Raw genomic sequence first — 17,275 nt, 5'->3', positions numbered from 1 at the left:
CCATCAATTCTCCCCCCCCCTTTTTTTTTTAAAGATTTATTTTATTTATTTATGCATAAAAGAACTGGGGTGTAGGCCAGAGGTGTGGGGGATGAGAGGATTCACCAGAGACAGAGTGGGGAACAGAACAGGCAGATCTACTGAAATACACTGCTGAGGGGAGCAGTGGGTGAGTCAGGAGAGATCTGCTGTGCCATGTGGGTCACCTCCCTGGCCAGGAATCGAACTCGTGCTGCAGTGGCTGCGGATTGCTTCATAGTGCTGTGTCTTAATCTCTTGTGCCACCAGGGAGGCCCTACAATTACCTTTTCAAACCCATTTTCCAGTATTCCCCTAAAAGTCAGTGGTCTATTAGTATATATTTGAATGAATCTTCATATTTTCTAAATAGAAATCCTTTTTAGCCTAGATATAATATATCCATTTTGTTTTGTTTTTTAAAGTGCCCAGGTTCAAGAGAAACTACTGTTAAATAACAAAAATCCAAGTGTTAGACATTTAGAGCAGGGAAGGCCATGCCTAGAGAAAATTAAGCTGCCAGCTTACCCAGGACCCCAGGAAACACTTGTCAGAGCTGATAAAGCCCAGGGAGAGGCAAGAAACACTGAGTGGGGAAAAAGGCAGCCCCCACCTCAACCCACAGGCAGGTAGATAAAGCCAGAGGACAGCAAGAAGCTACCTAGAGGGGGGATTTCTTGGGAATTGTCAGGTCTCTCTCTGGGCAGTGAAACAATGCCTCTGAGTTCTTTCCCTCCCAATGGAAGGGTAGGGCTGGCTGACACCACCCAAACCTGGGGCCTTCTGATAAAACCTGCAGCCCAGGAACACAGGAGAAGGGTGAGTGACTTGGACAAATAAACCAAAACACTGGTGGCACCTGTGCAGTATACCCCAGGAAGGGACAGAGTGAGCAACTAACTCCTATGCCCCATTTAAGAGAAGAGCTCCTCTCTCTCCCCTCGCGGTTATTCTCCCCAGGAATTTCTGCCCAGATCTCTTTCTTGGAGTAATTTCATTCTGTCTCTAAATAAACTTTGCTTTTGTTTCTGCTAAAGATGTGGCTATGGGGCCTCCTTGGTGGCGAAAGGGGTTAAGCACCACACTATGAAGCAATCCACAGCCTCTGCAGCACGAGTTCGATCCCTGGCCAGCCAGGGAGGAACCCACATGGCGCAACAGACCTCTCCTGCCTCGCCCACTGCTCACCTCTGCAGTGTATTTTGGTCAGTCTGCCTGTTCAGTTCCCTACTCTGTCTCTGGTGAATCCTCTCACCCCACCCCCACCCTTGCTTCTCTGGCCTGTACCCCAGGTCTTGTATGCATAAATGGGTGAATCTTGGAAGAAAAAAAAAAGATGTGGCGATGAATTCTTCTCCCACCATAGTCAAGGACCAAAAAACCCCCAAATCCAGCACCGCCAAAACTGGACCACACAACCAGTTAACTTTAAACATCTAATTCGCTTTATTAAATGATTCATGAATCTAGATAGAAGGAAGATGCTCAAAAAAACTGTACAAAATAAAAGGTTTTATGGGCAGAAAGAAAACATTGTAAATAAAGTAAAAAAGAAAAATGAACATGGAGTTATTCCAAGTCTCAGTAACAACAAAACAGAGCCAAGAGGTAGTTGAGGGTTAGATCCCAGGCACATCCAGGGGGGCCCTGGCATGTTGGGGCACATGCAGATGGGTCCACAGTCAAGAAGAAATGAAACCACAGTGGCAATCCATGCCCAGGATTGAAATTCAGTCTAGCATTGCTTCACAAACTTTCCACCAATTGCAACTGCACTGACTGAAAAACTTACCCTGAAAGCGAAACTAGCTCTATCTCTTTTGCCTACAGAAGCATGCTCCACTTAGAGCAATTTGGGCTGAATTCAGCTCAAGTGCTACTTGAGTTTATATCCCGGGGACTACAGTTCAGAAGTCCCTAATTATTGCTGTAATACTCAAACTTTAACACTTGAGTTGTGATACCTCTGCTGTAATACTCAAGCTATAAACAAGAACTGTCACTCTGCAGCTGTAACCTGGTTGACCAGACTTTACTATCATCGACAGACTAGGTAAGAGGAGAGGGAATTATTTCAGACCCAGGTAATCTACCTATATTGTCAGGGGGAAAGGATGTCCTGAGCTAATTCCATACAGGCTTTGTGGACTCCACCCCCACTCCAAACCAAAGCCATCAAGCCAGTTTTATTTTGGGGCTGCCTTGTAACAGAATGGGTAAGTGTTTTGTGGCAGATTTTCTCATTTTCCACTAGAGAATGTAAAAGATTGCCTCATTGGTGCTGACCAGAAAATTCCCTACTGGTCCATTAGGACTATATTCCTGGGGAAGGCTGAAACTGCAGTTAGGTTAGATATTACATCTTGGTGGGCTTAGCACAAGAACCTCTTTTGGAAACCGTCATTTTCTAAATTTTTAATACAAGGAAGGCAGTTAAAAGTGAGAAAGATAGAAACCAAAGGTGAGTGGAATAGGAGCAAAATGTGTGACCTTTCTATAGTTTCAGTTCCTGCTCATTTTTCTAGTGCTTGGTTTTCAGATACTTTAAACTACTCTTAACTTGCCATGATTTTTCAAGTTCAGTCATATGTTTTTGCATCTTTGTACTGTAAGGGAGCAAAATTTGCCTATAATATGTCTCTTTGGGATTAGGATTATGCCATAGGAGGGGCTCTAAAACAGGTTGGAGGTTGCCCTTTAGTAAAAGACATGCATATGTATAAAGGAAAATCTCCATTTATAAGGGTGTCTCTCTATACCAGAAAAACCAAATATCTCTAATTCAGTAAGGGAGGCAGCAACTTAAATCTGCATAATAGTCATGGCCTTGTTTAATGTACCTTTCCTAAAAATGTCTCAAAACTGATCTTCTCCCACCTCCACCCCCACCATCCTTTGTCTTAAGTTATTTAAAAAGGTGACAAGCCATTTTGGTTTTTACTGGTATCTCCCATATATACAGGAGGTATACATATTAAGTTTTTAACTTTTTTTCTCGTCAATCTGTGTGATGATAATTTGACAATTTGCCAGCCTATGACAGAAAGGGAAAAGGAAGAATCACCCTTTCCTCCTCCCTGACAGCACCAAAACTGCCAAGAGGACACTGATGTTGCTGTAGAACTTTCTGAGAGCCCCTCCTTGCCATATTCATAGACTTGCAGTCTATGAAAGTTATGCAAAATATGCTGCCTTCCGGTAAAGCCAGTCTTTTCAACCTCCACTAACGACTAAGGAACTGGATAAAGATTTAACAATGGGTACCCATCCTTTATATCTCCACAGCGCACTTCTTAGACAATAAGAGATTAAACCCCAGCATTGCTTTCCTCTGCACATAGATAGCATTAGGTCAAAAAACTCAGAACCAGAAGCTCCCTTCAAAAATAATTAATTCTTAATGTCAATGACCTATTGCTCCAACCAATATAAACTAAATTCTAGCTGTGATTTTTGGAACAGTTCTCACAGAGTAAAATCTGTCTGACTGCTTACTCTTTTTTTTTTTTTAAACTATGAGACTTTTATTCCAGTTAACATCAGAAAAGATAAAAAGCAAAACAGGTTTTACAAAGTACAGATGCGTTTGGCGATAAGACATATAGAGCCTAGTTCTAAATATATTTAAATTTGAAATAATTTTTGATTCCTAAAGACCAATTCAAACACAGGGTTTCTTCAGATTTCAAAAGGAAGCTCTACATTTGTAATCCCTCATTTCAAGCAGCTTTGGAAGTTTTCTACCAATACAACCAGTTTCTTCTCGGTACACTAAGGCTCTGCGTACAACTTCCAAGCACGGGGCTGACGTTTCAGACATTTTAATGTGATTAGAAAGGTCAAGGTCACACTGCCTGAGGAAAGGCAGGATTCTGAACTAGGTTTGACTCTAAGTCGTTGCTTTTAAACTCTGCTATAAAAATAACCAGGCTAAGAAAGGAGTGACAGAAGGCCCGGGTAGACAGAAAGACGAAAGCCTCTATACTCGAGCTTAGAAAGGAGAACGAGGCTGGAAGGCCCCGGCGGCGGCGGCCATTTTGCGGGCGCAGAGTGCCGGAAGTCCCACCGCCCCCAGCTACATGATGGGCGGCCCGCACTCTGCGGGGCGGGGTCGGGCACCGAGTGCGTCTGCCCCTCGGGGGTCGGGGGCGGAGCCCGAGGGCGGGGCTGGGGGCCGTGCGGCTTCCCGGCTCGAGGTGGTGGGCGGGCATGAAGACGAGACCCTGCCCGGAGGCTCCCGACCGGGGGCGGTACCCGGACTGTGCAGCTTGGAGGCCAGAGGCGGGGGCGGGGCCGGTGGGCGGGGCCGGGGCCTGGTGGCCGGGTGGTTCCCGACCTGGGCGGGCCTGAAGGCGGGGCGGGGGCGGGGCTCCGCGGCGAGCAGGGGAGGAGCTGACCAGGCCTTGACTTACCCGCACCTCACTTTCTCCGATCGTGACTGAGCCGGCTAGGAGGGCTGGGGTGGGAGATGACTGTGAATTCCTCCCTGCTTGACCCACCGCACGCACCGATTCCCTTCTCCTCGCGGCCCCGGGGCTGCAGACGTAGCAGGTGAGATGCACCTCAGGGGCGCCGACCTGCGGGATCTTGGCTCGGCCTTGATGGTCCCCAGTGCCTCGTCCCCTCGGGTCTGGACAGGTGGGCAGCGCCAGCCGGTGGCGCCCAAGCCCGCAGCCCGCTGCCTGCACCTGTCCTCCTCTGCCAGGCGCCGCCGGCTTTTGGGACCACAGGGGAAGGCTTGAGCTGGGGGAAGGGGCGACTTCTCCCCTCTGGTGATAGAATTACCACCCCCCAATTTAAGGAGTCCCTCATTGCACGTGCGTACACCCTGACTTCTCAGGTTCTTCCATTTATCCCGGGTTGGCCTCAGTATCTGCGCATCCTGGGAGCTGCTCCCAAGATACACGGAGTGGTGATCAAATTTTCACCCTTACTCTTTTTTGGAGCATCTCAGTTTCCATGGGATTGTGATTCTTATGCCCTGTGGAAGCTGAACGACCAACTTTTTTTTTTTTTAAATCCCAGCAACACCCCCGGCTGTTTTTCCATTTCCACTGCTGCTAGCCCAGGCATTGGGTGGCAGCAGCTCTCTGGGCGGCATATTTGTTTAGAGACTCTCCATACCCTTATCTTGAAGGGACAAAGTCTGTCGCTGCCAGCGGAGGAAGGACGCAGTGCTCAGCACTCCCCAGCTTACTCTCATTTTACATTTGGGTCTTCAGGGAGGACATTTGGTCCCCTGCTAGTAGGTGGGAGTGGGTGGGTGGTGGATGATGTGGAAGAGTGCTTTAATTGTACCTCGTTGTACTGTGCTTTCCCTTTGGGATAAGGCTATTGGGTGTTTGTGAAACAGACACCCTGAGTTTAAAGCTTTATCTTTGAAGTTAATCAGAACCTTCTTCCCATTTTCACTTAATAGTTGTTTACAGTTTCAGTGGGTCCATGATGTTATCTGAATCACCTATGCAGTGACCAGAAGTGGCTTGTGTGTAACATTTCCCGACTCCAGGACCTGGTGAGCGGTCCCTTTTACAGTCTCAGGTCAACTTGTTTGTTCTGTAACAAAACTTGTTTTTAACTAGATGAAAAGACTGGATACTATTTTTTTTTAAAACTTCCCTTGCTTGGTTCCTGTTCATTATAAAAGAATGCTTTAGAAAGCATATTTTCCTCCCACTGGGAGGGAAAAAGGTTAAGATGAGATGAAACTTTATTATGTCCTTTTTGATTATTTTGATTTCCTCTCAATTAGCAGATACTGCTTTTTTCAACATTTTGAGGAACATTAAAAGAAACTTCATGGGAAGGGGCACGTTACTTTTCAAAGTTTTCTCTTGATTTTTCAACTAATTGAAAGTTTAAACCTGGGCATTTTTACAACTACTTAGCCATCACCTCAACCAAAATGAAGAGTCTTCCTTTCCCTGCTGACAGCTATTTGAGATCAAACTAATTAAATGGAATTCCTCTTAACTATTTAGTATAAAGCAAAAACTTTTGACCCTCTGTTTTAGTTGGTGAATCTTCAATACCACCTATGTTTGAAGAACTAGCATAGGACAATGAATTGTTTTTAATGTTACATTGTTATTATAATCAGAATTACAACTCAAAATTGCAACTGGTAACTGGTACCATTTCTTGAAGACCTACTCTGTGATAAGCTATAGCAATATGCTGTGTATGAAATCTCTAATTCTCACACTATCCCCATCGTAAGTGGGAGTTTACTCTCATTTTACATTTGAGGAAGCTAAGATTCAGGGAGGCTAACTCTTGTGAAAGAGTTGATAAGCAGTAAGGCCCCAAACTGGGTTAAGATCTGTTTGACTCTTTTACCTGAACAACCACTGCTGGTTAAAAAAATTATTGGAATTCATTGAGTTGCAAGTGTAATGCAAATAAGGAGTTATTAATAGTATAAGTTGTACCTGGCAAATATAGGGAATTTTAAAAAAATAACAGGGAATTAGAGTAGTTTATTACTTTAATATTTATCCCTGCCCCCCTTAGAGCTCAAAACATTTTACCCTTTGTTTATTGTTCATTGGCTCCTTATTTCAACTATGGGTACCTATACCAATGTAGCTTTCCCAGGATATAATTTGATGCTTATTTGATAAACTTCAAGTATGCGAATATTGTAGGTTTTGTGTATTTTGACCACTCCTACCTAATCCTGGTAGAAAAATATTTAATCCAGATTAAATATAAGGTTTTAAAATGGTTCAGTTTATACTAGGGGTAGCACAGAGAAAATTATCTCATCCACACCCCCACATATCAGTTGTTGCCAGTCTCTGCTATGCCATCTGAGTGTTTTTTAATGTGATGTGGGTGTTTGAGAATTTAACTTCATTATTGTAAATAGTAAGAAGCATGAGCTTTTTCAATTTTTACCTTACATAAAATCATTTTAGATGGTTAACCCAGAATAATCACTTAGAACTTAGCAATTAGTTAATTAATTTCAAATCACTAATAAAAGCAGAATAGGCTTTCTGAGCTCAGACTGAGTTTGTGGCTAACCACACTGAGACGGTTGGAATTGTCAATAAATACAAGACCTGTTATGGTGCTTCCCTCAGGAAAATGGCAAAGAATATTGAAATCAGCCAACATGCCAAGTACACTTGCTCCTTCTGTGGCAAAATCAAGGTGGAGCCATTGGAGATCTGGCACTGTGGTTCCTGCATGAAAACGGTAGCTGGTGGTACCTGGACCTACAACCCCACTGCTGCCATCACAGTAAAGTCTGTCATTAGAAGCCGAAGGAATTGAAAGACCAGTAGAAGCTCTACCATTTGCTTTTTGTTTTTATTTTTATTTTTAATTAATGGCATATTATTTTACATCCTTGTTTGATTTTTCACAGTATAGAATTTCTCCCCTCAGGTGCGTGGTCACCGTAGTTTTCCCACCACCAAAGCAATCATAGTCCTCCACCACAGTCCTTTGTGCTCTCCTCCCTCTTTGTTTTCTCCCCTCTCCATCTTCCTCCCCTTTCCCTTCTGGATGCCTCAGATCTGTGGTCAGCTTTCAAGAGTCAATTTTAAAGTTGTTTTTTTTTTTTAAAGATTTATTTATTTATGCATACAATAGCTGGGGGTTCAGGCCAGAGATGCAGGGGTGGGATGGGGTGAGAGGATTCACCAGAGACAGAGTTGGGAACAGGACAGGCAGACTGACTGAAACACACCGATGAGGGGAGCGGCGGGCGAGACAGGAGAGGTCTGCTGTGCCATGTGGGTTGCTCCCTGGCAGGCGGGGCATCGAACTTGTGCTGCAGAGGCTGGGAATTGCTTCATAATATGGTGCTTAACCCCTGTGCCACCAGGGAGGCCCCTTAAAGTTTGTTTTTATCTGATCCTTTGTGGTTTCTCTGTAGTACACATATAAATGAAACTATCCACTGTTTTTCTCCTTCCGGCTTACTTCGCTTAGATAATCCCTTCTACTTCCATCCATGTTGCCACAAATGGCATTAGTTTATCTTTTATGATCGCTGAATAATATTCCATTGTGTATATATACCACATCTTCTTGATCCATTCATCTGTTGTGAGGCATTTAGGTTGTTTCCATATCTTGGCACTTGTTAATACTACTGCACTAAACATCGGAGTGCAGGGTTCCTTTTGAATTAGTGTTTTTGTGTTCTTTGGGTAGAAGCCTAGGAATGGAATTGCTGGGTGATATTATAGATCCATTATTAGTGTTTTGGGGAACATCTATACTTTTTCCCACAAAGGTTGGGTCAGTCTACTTCCCCACCAACAGTGTAAGAGGTTTCTGGGTTTTCTTTTTTTTTTGATATGAGCCATTCTCACAGGTGTGAGTTGATATCTCATTGTAGCTTTCTTTGGCATTTCCCTAATGATAAGTAATGGCGAAAATTTTTTTCATATGATTGTTGGCCATTTGCATATCTTCTTTGGAGAAGTGCCTATTTAGTTCTTCTCCCCATTTACTGATTGGGTTATTAGTTTTCTTTTTGTTGAGTTGTATGGAAGCCCCACTATTTGGATGACTGCTTGCTTATAATAAATTGATTAGCTTGTATACAGCAACAACAAAAGATGATTAGTTGCAGAACATTGTGTCCCTGGCAATAAAAAAGGAGTCTGATAAGCAGTGTAATGTTTTTCTGACCATCTATAAAACATTTCACAACATATTTTATAAGTAGCTTTAGAACATGTTAGTACCCATTTTGTCATCTTGGGCTGTTGCTTTAGTAAGAAACTTTAATAAGAAACTAGAATACTTTATCATTCAAAAAAAAGAGATTTCTGTTCATGAACTAGATAGTTCCTAAAAGAGAACATGGCTCCACTAAAGGGTAAAGGGCTTATTTCAGAGCAGGTTATTTAGTCATATGTTAAAAAGATACACACACACATGTATACACACATACACATATTAGGGACACAACAATGAGCAAAATCATGCGTAGTCCCTACTTCTGTGGCACTAAAAGTGGGGTCAGAGAAACCTCACACAATAAAATGACTCCTGAACTATATAATGTAGAAGGTGAATAAGTGTTATTATGTAGAGAGTAGCATATGATGAGGAGACAAAAGCACTTTTTTTAAAAGATTTATTTATTTTTATACAAGAACCGGGGTACAGGCCAGATGCGGGGGAGGGTGAGAAGATTCACCAGAGACAGAGCAGGGAGCAGAACAGGCAGACGACCGAAATATACTGCTGAGGGGAGCAGCAGGCGCTACAGGAGAGGTCTGCTGCGCCATGTGGGATTCTCCCAGGCTGGCCGGGAATTGAACCAGCACTGCAGAGGCTGCGGACAGCTTTGCAATGTGGCACTCAACACGTTGCGCCACAGGGGAGGCCCAGCACATTTAAAAAAAAAATTATACAAGAGCTGGGGTACAGGTCAGAGGCACAGGAGGGTGAGAGGATTCACCAGAGAGAGAGTGGGAAGTAGAACAGGCAGACGGACTGAAGGCACTGCTGAGGGGAGCAGCTGGAGACACAGGAGAGGTCTGCTGCACCATGTGGGACTCTCTCTGGCTGGCCGGGAGTTGAACCAGTGCTGCAGAGGCTGTGGACAGCTTCACAGTGTGGCGCTCTACCAGCTGCTCCACTGGGGAGGCCCTCAAAAGCACATTTTTATAGTGAACTGCATGTAAGAGTCCCTGTAGCATGAAGGGACTAAGGGGCATTCAATAAGGCTAATATGTGAGACTGTTATAAGGTGGGATACCATCATTTTTATTTTCATTCTTATTTTCTACCAAAAGTTATATTTAACTTTTGTTAAGCAATCACTTTGTTGCTGTGAATGGCATGAATTTATCTTTTTTGATTGCTGAATAATATTCCATTGTGTATATATGCCACATCTTCTTGATCCAGTCATCTATTTTTGGGCATTTGGGTTGTTTCCAGGTTTTACCTATTGTACATAGTGCTGCAATAAACATAGGTATATAAGTGTTCTTTTAAATCAGTGTTTTTGTGTCCTTTGGGTAGATCCCTAATAGTGGAATTGCCGGGTCATATGGTAGCTCCATTTTTAGTAGACTGAGGAACCTCCAGACAGCTTTCCATAGTGGTTGGACCAGTTTGCACTCCCACCAGCATTTGTTGTTGCTTGTTTTTTTGATATGTGCCATTCTTATTGGTGTAAGGTTGTATCTCAATGTGGTTTTAATTTGCATTTCTGGGGCCTCCCCTGTGGCCTAGTGGGTTGAGCGCAGTGCTGTGAAGCTGTCCACAGTCTCTGCAGCATGGGTTCGATTCCCGGCCGGCCAAGGAGATTCCCACATGATGAAGCAGACCTCTCCTGTCGCGCCCGTTGCTCCCCTCAGCAGTGTATTTCAGTCATCTGCCTGTTCTGCTCCCTGCTCTGTCTCTGGTGTATCCTCTCACCCTCCTGCGCCTCTGGCCTGTACCCCAGCTCTTGTATAAAAATAAATAAATCTTTAAAAAAATTTAATTTGCATTTCCCTGATTATCAGAGATGTTGAACATATTTTCATATGCCTGTTGGCCATTTGTGTCTCCTTTTTGGAGAAATGTCTTTTAAGTTCTTCTGCCCATTTCTTGACTGGATTGCTTATTTTGTTTTTGTTGAGCCGTGGGAGTTTTTTGTATATCTTTGTGATCAGGCTAGAAGGAATTATGCTCAGTCAGATAAGCCAGAAGGAAAAAGAAAAATATTGGATGGTTTCACTTATAGCAGGAATATAGGAAAACCAAATAAGACATCAGTGTAAAAAAATAGTAACAGTACAAAACACAACAAAGCAAAAACAGACAATTATAAATCAAACACATACTGCAGGGGAGGAGAAGGGAGAGGGATTAGAGGGGGGAGAGAGGAGCACAGGGGACTGAGGTGATGGTGCACGGCTGCACTGGTGAAGGAAACTATGGGGAATACACTTGAGAGGGTGGGGGAAGCAAATATTGTTTAAAAATGAACAATGATGTAAAAATAAAAAATAAAAATAAAAAAAAATAATCACTTTGGCCAGATGTGATTATAATGGACTTTACTTGAATAATCTCTAGTTCCTATGTGGATACTATTATTGCCATTTCGTAGATGAGGAAAGTGAAGCACAGAAAAGTTATGTTACTGGTTCAAAGATGATAAATGATACCATGCTGCACTCTCTTCCTGTCCTGTACTCAGGTATGACCACAACTGACAAGGACCCTTCTGTCCAGTGTGACTCCTTGATGTAACTCTAAGAATTTCTGAAATTTCATGAGGATTTAGAGACAGGTTGCCATTCAAGAGAGACTGCCTGTGGGCTCCATGTTCTTAACCACTAAGGGGACTGAAGTGTGGATCATTGGGCATCATAGCGCATAACTGCTGCTGTAATAATTGTGTCTCATTCTGAATATTATTCTGTGTCACATTCTGAATACAGGACAGTAACAGAAACATTTTGAGATCATCAACCTTTGAGAGGCAATTACCTGTACCCCCCCTTTTTTTATATTGTATTTCACTCTGATGGTAACTGAAGAAGTATATATGTTTACCTGGCCATTTAGTAAGTCTAGGTTTACCAATGTAACTTTTCAACAAGAATTCTTATTGTTTGTCTTATTGTCACATTGAATCATTCTTCCTTCCTTTTTAGATATCTGACTGGTGTTGGAAGGTGAAAGAAAATGAATTCTTTTTCTGATTTACCTGCAGAGAACTTAACCTTGGCATCCAATATGACCAAGACATTGTCTTCAACAGTAACATATGGATTTAATTCCACTGGTGACCCACCTTCTATGTCAATAACAAGGCTTTTTCCAGCCTTACTAGAATGCTTTGGCATAGTCCTTTGTGGCTACATAGCAGGAAGGGCCAATGTCATAACATCAACACAAGCCAAAGGATTGGGAAATTTTGTCTCCAGATTTGCACTTCCAGCTTTGTTATTTAAAAACATGGTTGTGCTTAATTTTTCCAATGTAGATTGGTCTTTTCTATATAGTATTTTAATTGCCAAAGCTTCTGTATTTTTCATTGTATGTGTATTGACCTTATTGGTCGCCAGTCCTGACAGTCGATTTAGAAAAGCTGGACTATTCCCTATATTTGCTACACAAAGTAATGACTTTGCGTTGGGATATCCAATAGGTAAGTTATTTTTTATTTTTCAAGTTTTTAAGAAATTCATGTGTTTTAAGAAGTAACAAAATGTAAGCCTTTAGAATTAAAGACTTAGTATTTGTTAGTGATAGTTATTTTGTGTCTCTAGGAAATCTTGAATTGCATAACTTCAGAGTTTGAGGATCCTTCAAATGTCACCTCCATGTAAATTTTTTGAATCATCTGTCTATAGTATTCTTTTTTATCTTAGTAATCACATATGAAAGAAGTTTGACTTCCAGAAGGATTAGATTCTGATTTAAATTATGTAAAAAAATATGTTTCTTTTTATACAGAAAAAGTGGAAATTTATAAGTGACTTTTCCCCTTCCTTTATTTTTCTTGTCACCTAGAATATATATGTATAATTTTACATTAAAAATTTATTTTTGAGCGAGTTATTCAAAATTTTTAATGCAAATTAATTTCTTAAGAACAAAAATGATGTGGGCATTTTTACCTTTCCAAATTTTCTTTCTTTACCATTCCAACCTTTTAAGCTGCCTAGCTTTGTGTTTCTTTGTGTGTATATTCTTGGCAAAACAGTAACATACCAATTTGGGATGCTGAGCTCTCTTGAAAAGAAAGAAACTATGTTTTTTAAAATGCCCTGCCACTCGCAGCGGTTGAGCGCTGGGTTGCAAGGCTGCCCGCAGCCTCTGCAGCGCCGGTTCGATCCCCGGCTGCTCCCCGGCCACTCCCCGGCCACCGGAGGAGGGTCCCACATGGCACGCAACCTCTCCTGCCTCTCCTGCCGCCTGCTGCTCCCCTCAGCAGTGTACTTCGTCACTCTGCCTGTTCTGCTCCCCGCTCTGGCTCTGGTGAATTCTCTCACCCTCCCGCGCTTCTGACTGTATCCAGTGCTTGCATAAATAAATACATAAATAAATCTTTAAAAAAATAAAAATCAAAATCCCCTCCTTCCCTGCAGTTTTTTTTAAAAAATAAAAAATAAAATGCCCTGCCACTAAGAAAAGTTTATGTTGTACTTTAATCATGTATCATGAGGTCCTGGATATTATGAATCTAATCATTCACACATTCATATTACTAGTGACTCTACTAGCTTCCGGGAGCACACTTCTGACCAAAGTTCTCATCATACTGATTTTACATTTTAATGGAAAGATAAATAATAAAATTAAAATATCAGACAAGGGCCATAAAAATAAAGTTGTATAGAGAGATCAGAATGAGAAGTACTAATTGAAGTGAGGTGGTGGGGTCAGTGAAGACCTTTCTGATGATATTCTGAGCAGAGACTTGAATGAAACATACTGAAATGGACAATTGAAGTCTACTGTTAACTTTCAAATTTCTCCCATTTCCCCACTGGCACCAAAAGGATTCTAGTGGACTATACTTTTTATTTTTCTCCCATTGACCCTCTTTCATCTCACTTATGAGAAATAGAGATATACCAAAAAATTAAATAACTGAGTAAAACTAAAGTTTTATGAGAGAGGAAAGCCTACATGCTAGATAACAGCTGTAAATAGTCAGAACTAAACATGTGTTCCTTTAAAATAATTGAATTTCAAAATTAGGGGTAAACCAAGTGTTTTAATACTTTGGAAATAAAAGGGCACGGAGTTAATGTGTTTGACCATCTCTTCAAGAATATTAATAATGTAAATCTGGCAAGGCATTTATGGTATCAGGAGCTTAGATGTGGTTTAGTATAAAAATGTTAAATATTTAATAAATATCAATGTATCGCAACTTAGATAGGAATTTCAAGTATATAGTTTTATGATCTTATAGATCAGTAAACCCACAACTAAATAGAACTAGCATTTGTAATTTTATCATTTAAAGAGTACTTTCTAATAGACTTATCGCATTTGAGCTAGGGAAGATTATTATCCTTAATTCCAAATAAGGAGACAGCTTACAGAGATTTCAGAGATTTAACTGTCTTATTCCAGGTCAGACAGCAAACAGGTGACTGAGACCCAAACCTAGATCTTCAGGTTCTAAATCCTGGGTAGTCTTTATGCCACACAGTTATGTAACATGCTCATTTAATCTTCAGAAGACCCAACCAGCCCTTATACATTAGTTTCAGAGGGAATGAAAGTTTTGTTTTTACATTATTCTAAAAATATTCCATAAAATGAATAGCAGGACCCATTAGAGAAGTTTAACCATTTTCATGTTGAGGCAGAATTTGTAAATAAGCAATGTGTCACTGTTGCTTTTCTTATGTCCCACATTAAATCAATGAATCTGTAATAATCATATTTCCAGCAGCCAGGCTAGCCACATTTCCCTGATGATTATGCTTATAGATTTTGTGTTGTAATTTTTCTTTTTAAATAAACAATGAGTTCTTGTAACATTAGGTTGTATTTAATAACTTTACCAGAAGCCAGTAGTATAGACAGAAATACCCTCTAATATATCTGCAAATGGAAAGATGTGATAGAGAACTGGAGAGCTGTGCATATGCTTCAACGAAGTTATTTATTATTGCTGTCCATGCCCATCTGCCCCTGGTTTGTTCAGGGTGAACAGAGAAGACTGTCCCTAGAGAAGACCTTTCTTTCCATTTGTTACATGACCTTTCTTAGGAAGTCCCACTCTCTTGTTCACAAATAAGTATCATAGCTCATAGACATGTCCTTTTGAAGGTTGCGTTTGTCCCCCAACATTGGTCCAACTTAGAGGTGACTCAGGAGAAGGGAGGTCAATTTGTGTATATAGAAAAAGAACAGTCATGTTTCCTTTTCTTCTGTAGTATGACACTTATAACAGTCTTTAAAATTATAATAAAATGATTTATCTATATTCAAGTGACAGAATAATACTGGGAATTATTACAGACTAAAAAAGAACTCATGGCTATTTAAAACAGTTATTTCCAAGGTACTTTAAGAAATTTGAATGTGAGAAGAAACTGAAAATCTACCAAGGTGAAATGTTGATTTTAGCAAATCAGAATGGTTCCCTGCCTCTGTCATTAAAAGATACTAATAGGGCATAGTTAAGTCCTATAATTTATTCTTCAAACAATGCTGATAGCATAAGTACCCTGACTAATCATAATTATGTTCTAGTGCTAGGACTGTAAACAAAGGAAATGAAGCATTTAACTATATGCCATTAAATAATAGAATGATCTTGTCTGGGTCTTCGTGTTATTTGCTAGGGATTGAAACCCTGCAGGAATCAAAATAGGAGCCACAGTAGGTGGCTAATTTTGTCTTTTAGTTCTTCAAAGCTATATAATAATTCCTCATCGTTGGGATTCTCCCCCCCACCTTATTTATAAGTATTAATTAATTAGAACTTAATAGTTGATATAATGATTATAAATCTAATTTGTTGATTTAGGTCACTGCCTTCATATTTGTAAAACCATCTTCAGGCCCATAATAAAAAATGCACTGTCAATTTACAGACAAATGTGTAATATTAAGTAATTATGCAAATGAATGTCAGAAATGGACTGAAATTTCATTTGAACCCTATTACAGTAATTTAACAAGTATTTGTTTATGCCTTCACATACTTGTTCCACTGACTTTAAATACCCCTTTAGTAACTTGCTTTATAAATATCTAGAATATGAAAAAATTTCGATTTAAAAAAGAAATGGCCTAATGAATAACAATTAAATATAAATTGCTGTTACAAAATACATTTTTACTATGACTGAAGCCTTGGATGTGTTAGTTAATCCCATTCAGCAAGTATCTTCAGATTTGCTCAACCCTGTGCTGGGCCTTATAAAAGAGTGCCTCCAAGAAGTAAACTCTGCCTTTTCTGTTCCCCACTCTGTCTCTGGTGAATCCTCTCACCCCCCCACACCTCTGGCCTGTACCCCAGTTCTTGTATGCATTAATAAATAAATCTTTAAAAAAAAAAAAAGTAAACTCTTGAGGTAGCAATAACATGAAACAAGTTACCAAGTTACCAGAGCAACCCAAAGAAGGGGACTGAAGACTTGGTGGAAGAAGTGGTACCAGAGACAGACCTTAACTAGTAGGTGAGGCTCAGATAAGAAAGGAGAGAGTTCAAGAATACAGGGGATGATAAGCTTGTAGAACTAGTAATTATTAATCTGTAGTTTGTCCTATGCAAATGACATTAAAGTGGCTGAGGAGGCTTTACATTAAAGAATTGATGAGGTGGGCCTCCCCGGTGGCGCAGCGGTTGAGCGCTGGGTTGCGAAGCTGCCCGCAGCTTCAGCAGCGCCTGTTCAATCCCCGGCTGCTCCCCGGCCACCTGAGGAGGGTCCCACATGGCACGCAGACCTCTCCTGCCGCCCTCTGCTCCCCTCAGTAGTGTACTTCAGTCTGCCTGCTCTGCTCCCCGCTCTGGCTCTGGTGAATTCTCTCACCCTCCCGCGCTTCTGACTGTACCCAGTGCTTGTATAAATTTAAAAAAAAATGCACAAATCAATCAGTATTAAAAAAAAAAATAGATGAGGTAGATAAACTAGACCAGTAGTGAAGACTGACCTGTAAGAGTCAAAGTGAAGCTTTCACAGTTTTTCTTGTGAGCAGTGAGAGCTGTGGGAAAACCTTAATTTTTAAAAATTAAAATTTAGATAATATTGTCAGCAATTAATAAAGTAGTTGAGCTGGTCAAGAAAAAAACAAAAAAAATTCAGGTACGTAAACTCATTTCAATTTTGAGATTTTTGACTTAGTCATTGCAGGTAGAAAACATGAAAGATTCTGCAAAAGAAAGAACTTGTCACATGTAATAAATACGATTTCTCAAATATGCATCGAGCTTTTAAAACATTCTCGTGTCCTTTATATGATGGTGATTAAGTGCTACTATGCTGGGAATGTAAATTTCTGGGGGAAAGGCATTAACTTAAGAGGTATTGTGCACTGTACTTTGTCAAAGGAAAGACCTGAAGCATTTTAGTTTGGCCACTTGAGAAAATTCTTGTGCTTTTCAAAAAATATACTCTCTATTTTAAAAACTAGTGGTGCGCAGATATGGATGGCTTTCCCTTGGAGATAGAATGTCTAATCAGCAGAAGCATAGCTATGGAGAAATAGTTACCAAAACGTGCTGCTTTTTTATGTGCACACATTGAGATGTGAAGTTATACTCCCTGAATGATGTAGTTTTGTATACAAGGGGCAAATCAATTTAAAA

At 40.8% G+C, this 17,275-nt stretch overlaps 1 protein-coding gene across 4 annotated transcripts in view; it reads left to right on the top strand.

The window, feature by feature from the left end:
- The first annotated feature begins 4,414 nt into the window (after window positions 1–4,414).
- GPR155 (G protein-coupled receptor 155) overlaps window positions 4,415–17,275 on the top strand; it is a 41,670-nt gene continuing 28,809 nt past the window's right edge. The window contains exons 1-4 of one of the 4 annotated variants that reach the window (XM_054699872.1): window positions 4,415–4,569; window positions 5,438–5,533; window positions 7,107–7,221; window positions 11,646–12,142. In XM_054699872.1, the coding sequence (XP_054555847.1) occupies window positions 11,677–12,142 (466 nt within the window). In that variant the 5' untranslated portion in view covers window positions 4,415–4,569; window positions 5,438–5,533; window positions 7,107–7,221; window positions 11,646–11,676. The remainder of the gene's footprint in view (window positions 4,570–5,437; window positions 5,534–7,106; window positions 7,222–11,645; window positions 12,143–17,275) is intronic. The other 3 variants (XM_037523570.2, XM_037523569.2, XM_037523568.2) reach the window with 3 other exon arrangements.

Source organism: Talpa occidentalis, unplaced genomic scaffold, assembly GCF_014898055.3.
Source record: "Talpa occidentalis isolate TD23 unplaced genomic scaffold, MPIMG_talOcc4v2.1 talOcc4.3, whole genome shotgun sequence".
Classification (NCBI taxonomy): Eukaryota; Metazoa; Chordata; class Mammalia; order Eulipotyphla; family Talpidae; genus Talpa; species Talpa occidentalis.
This window is presented reverse-complemented; position numbering and strand designations above follow the sequence as displayed.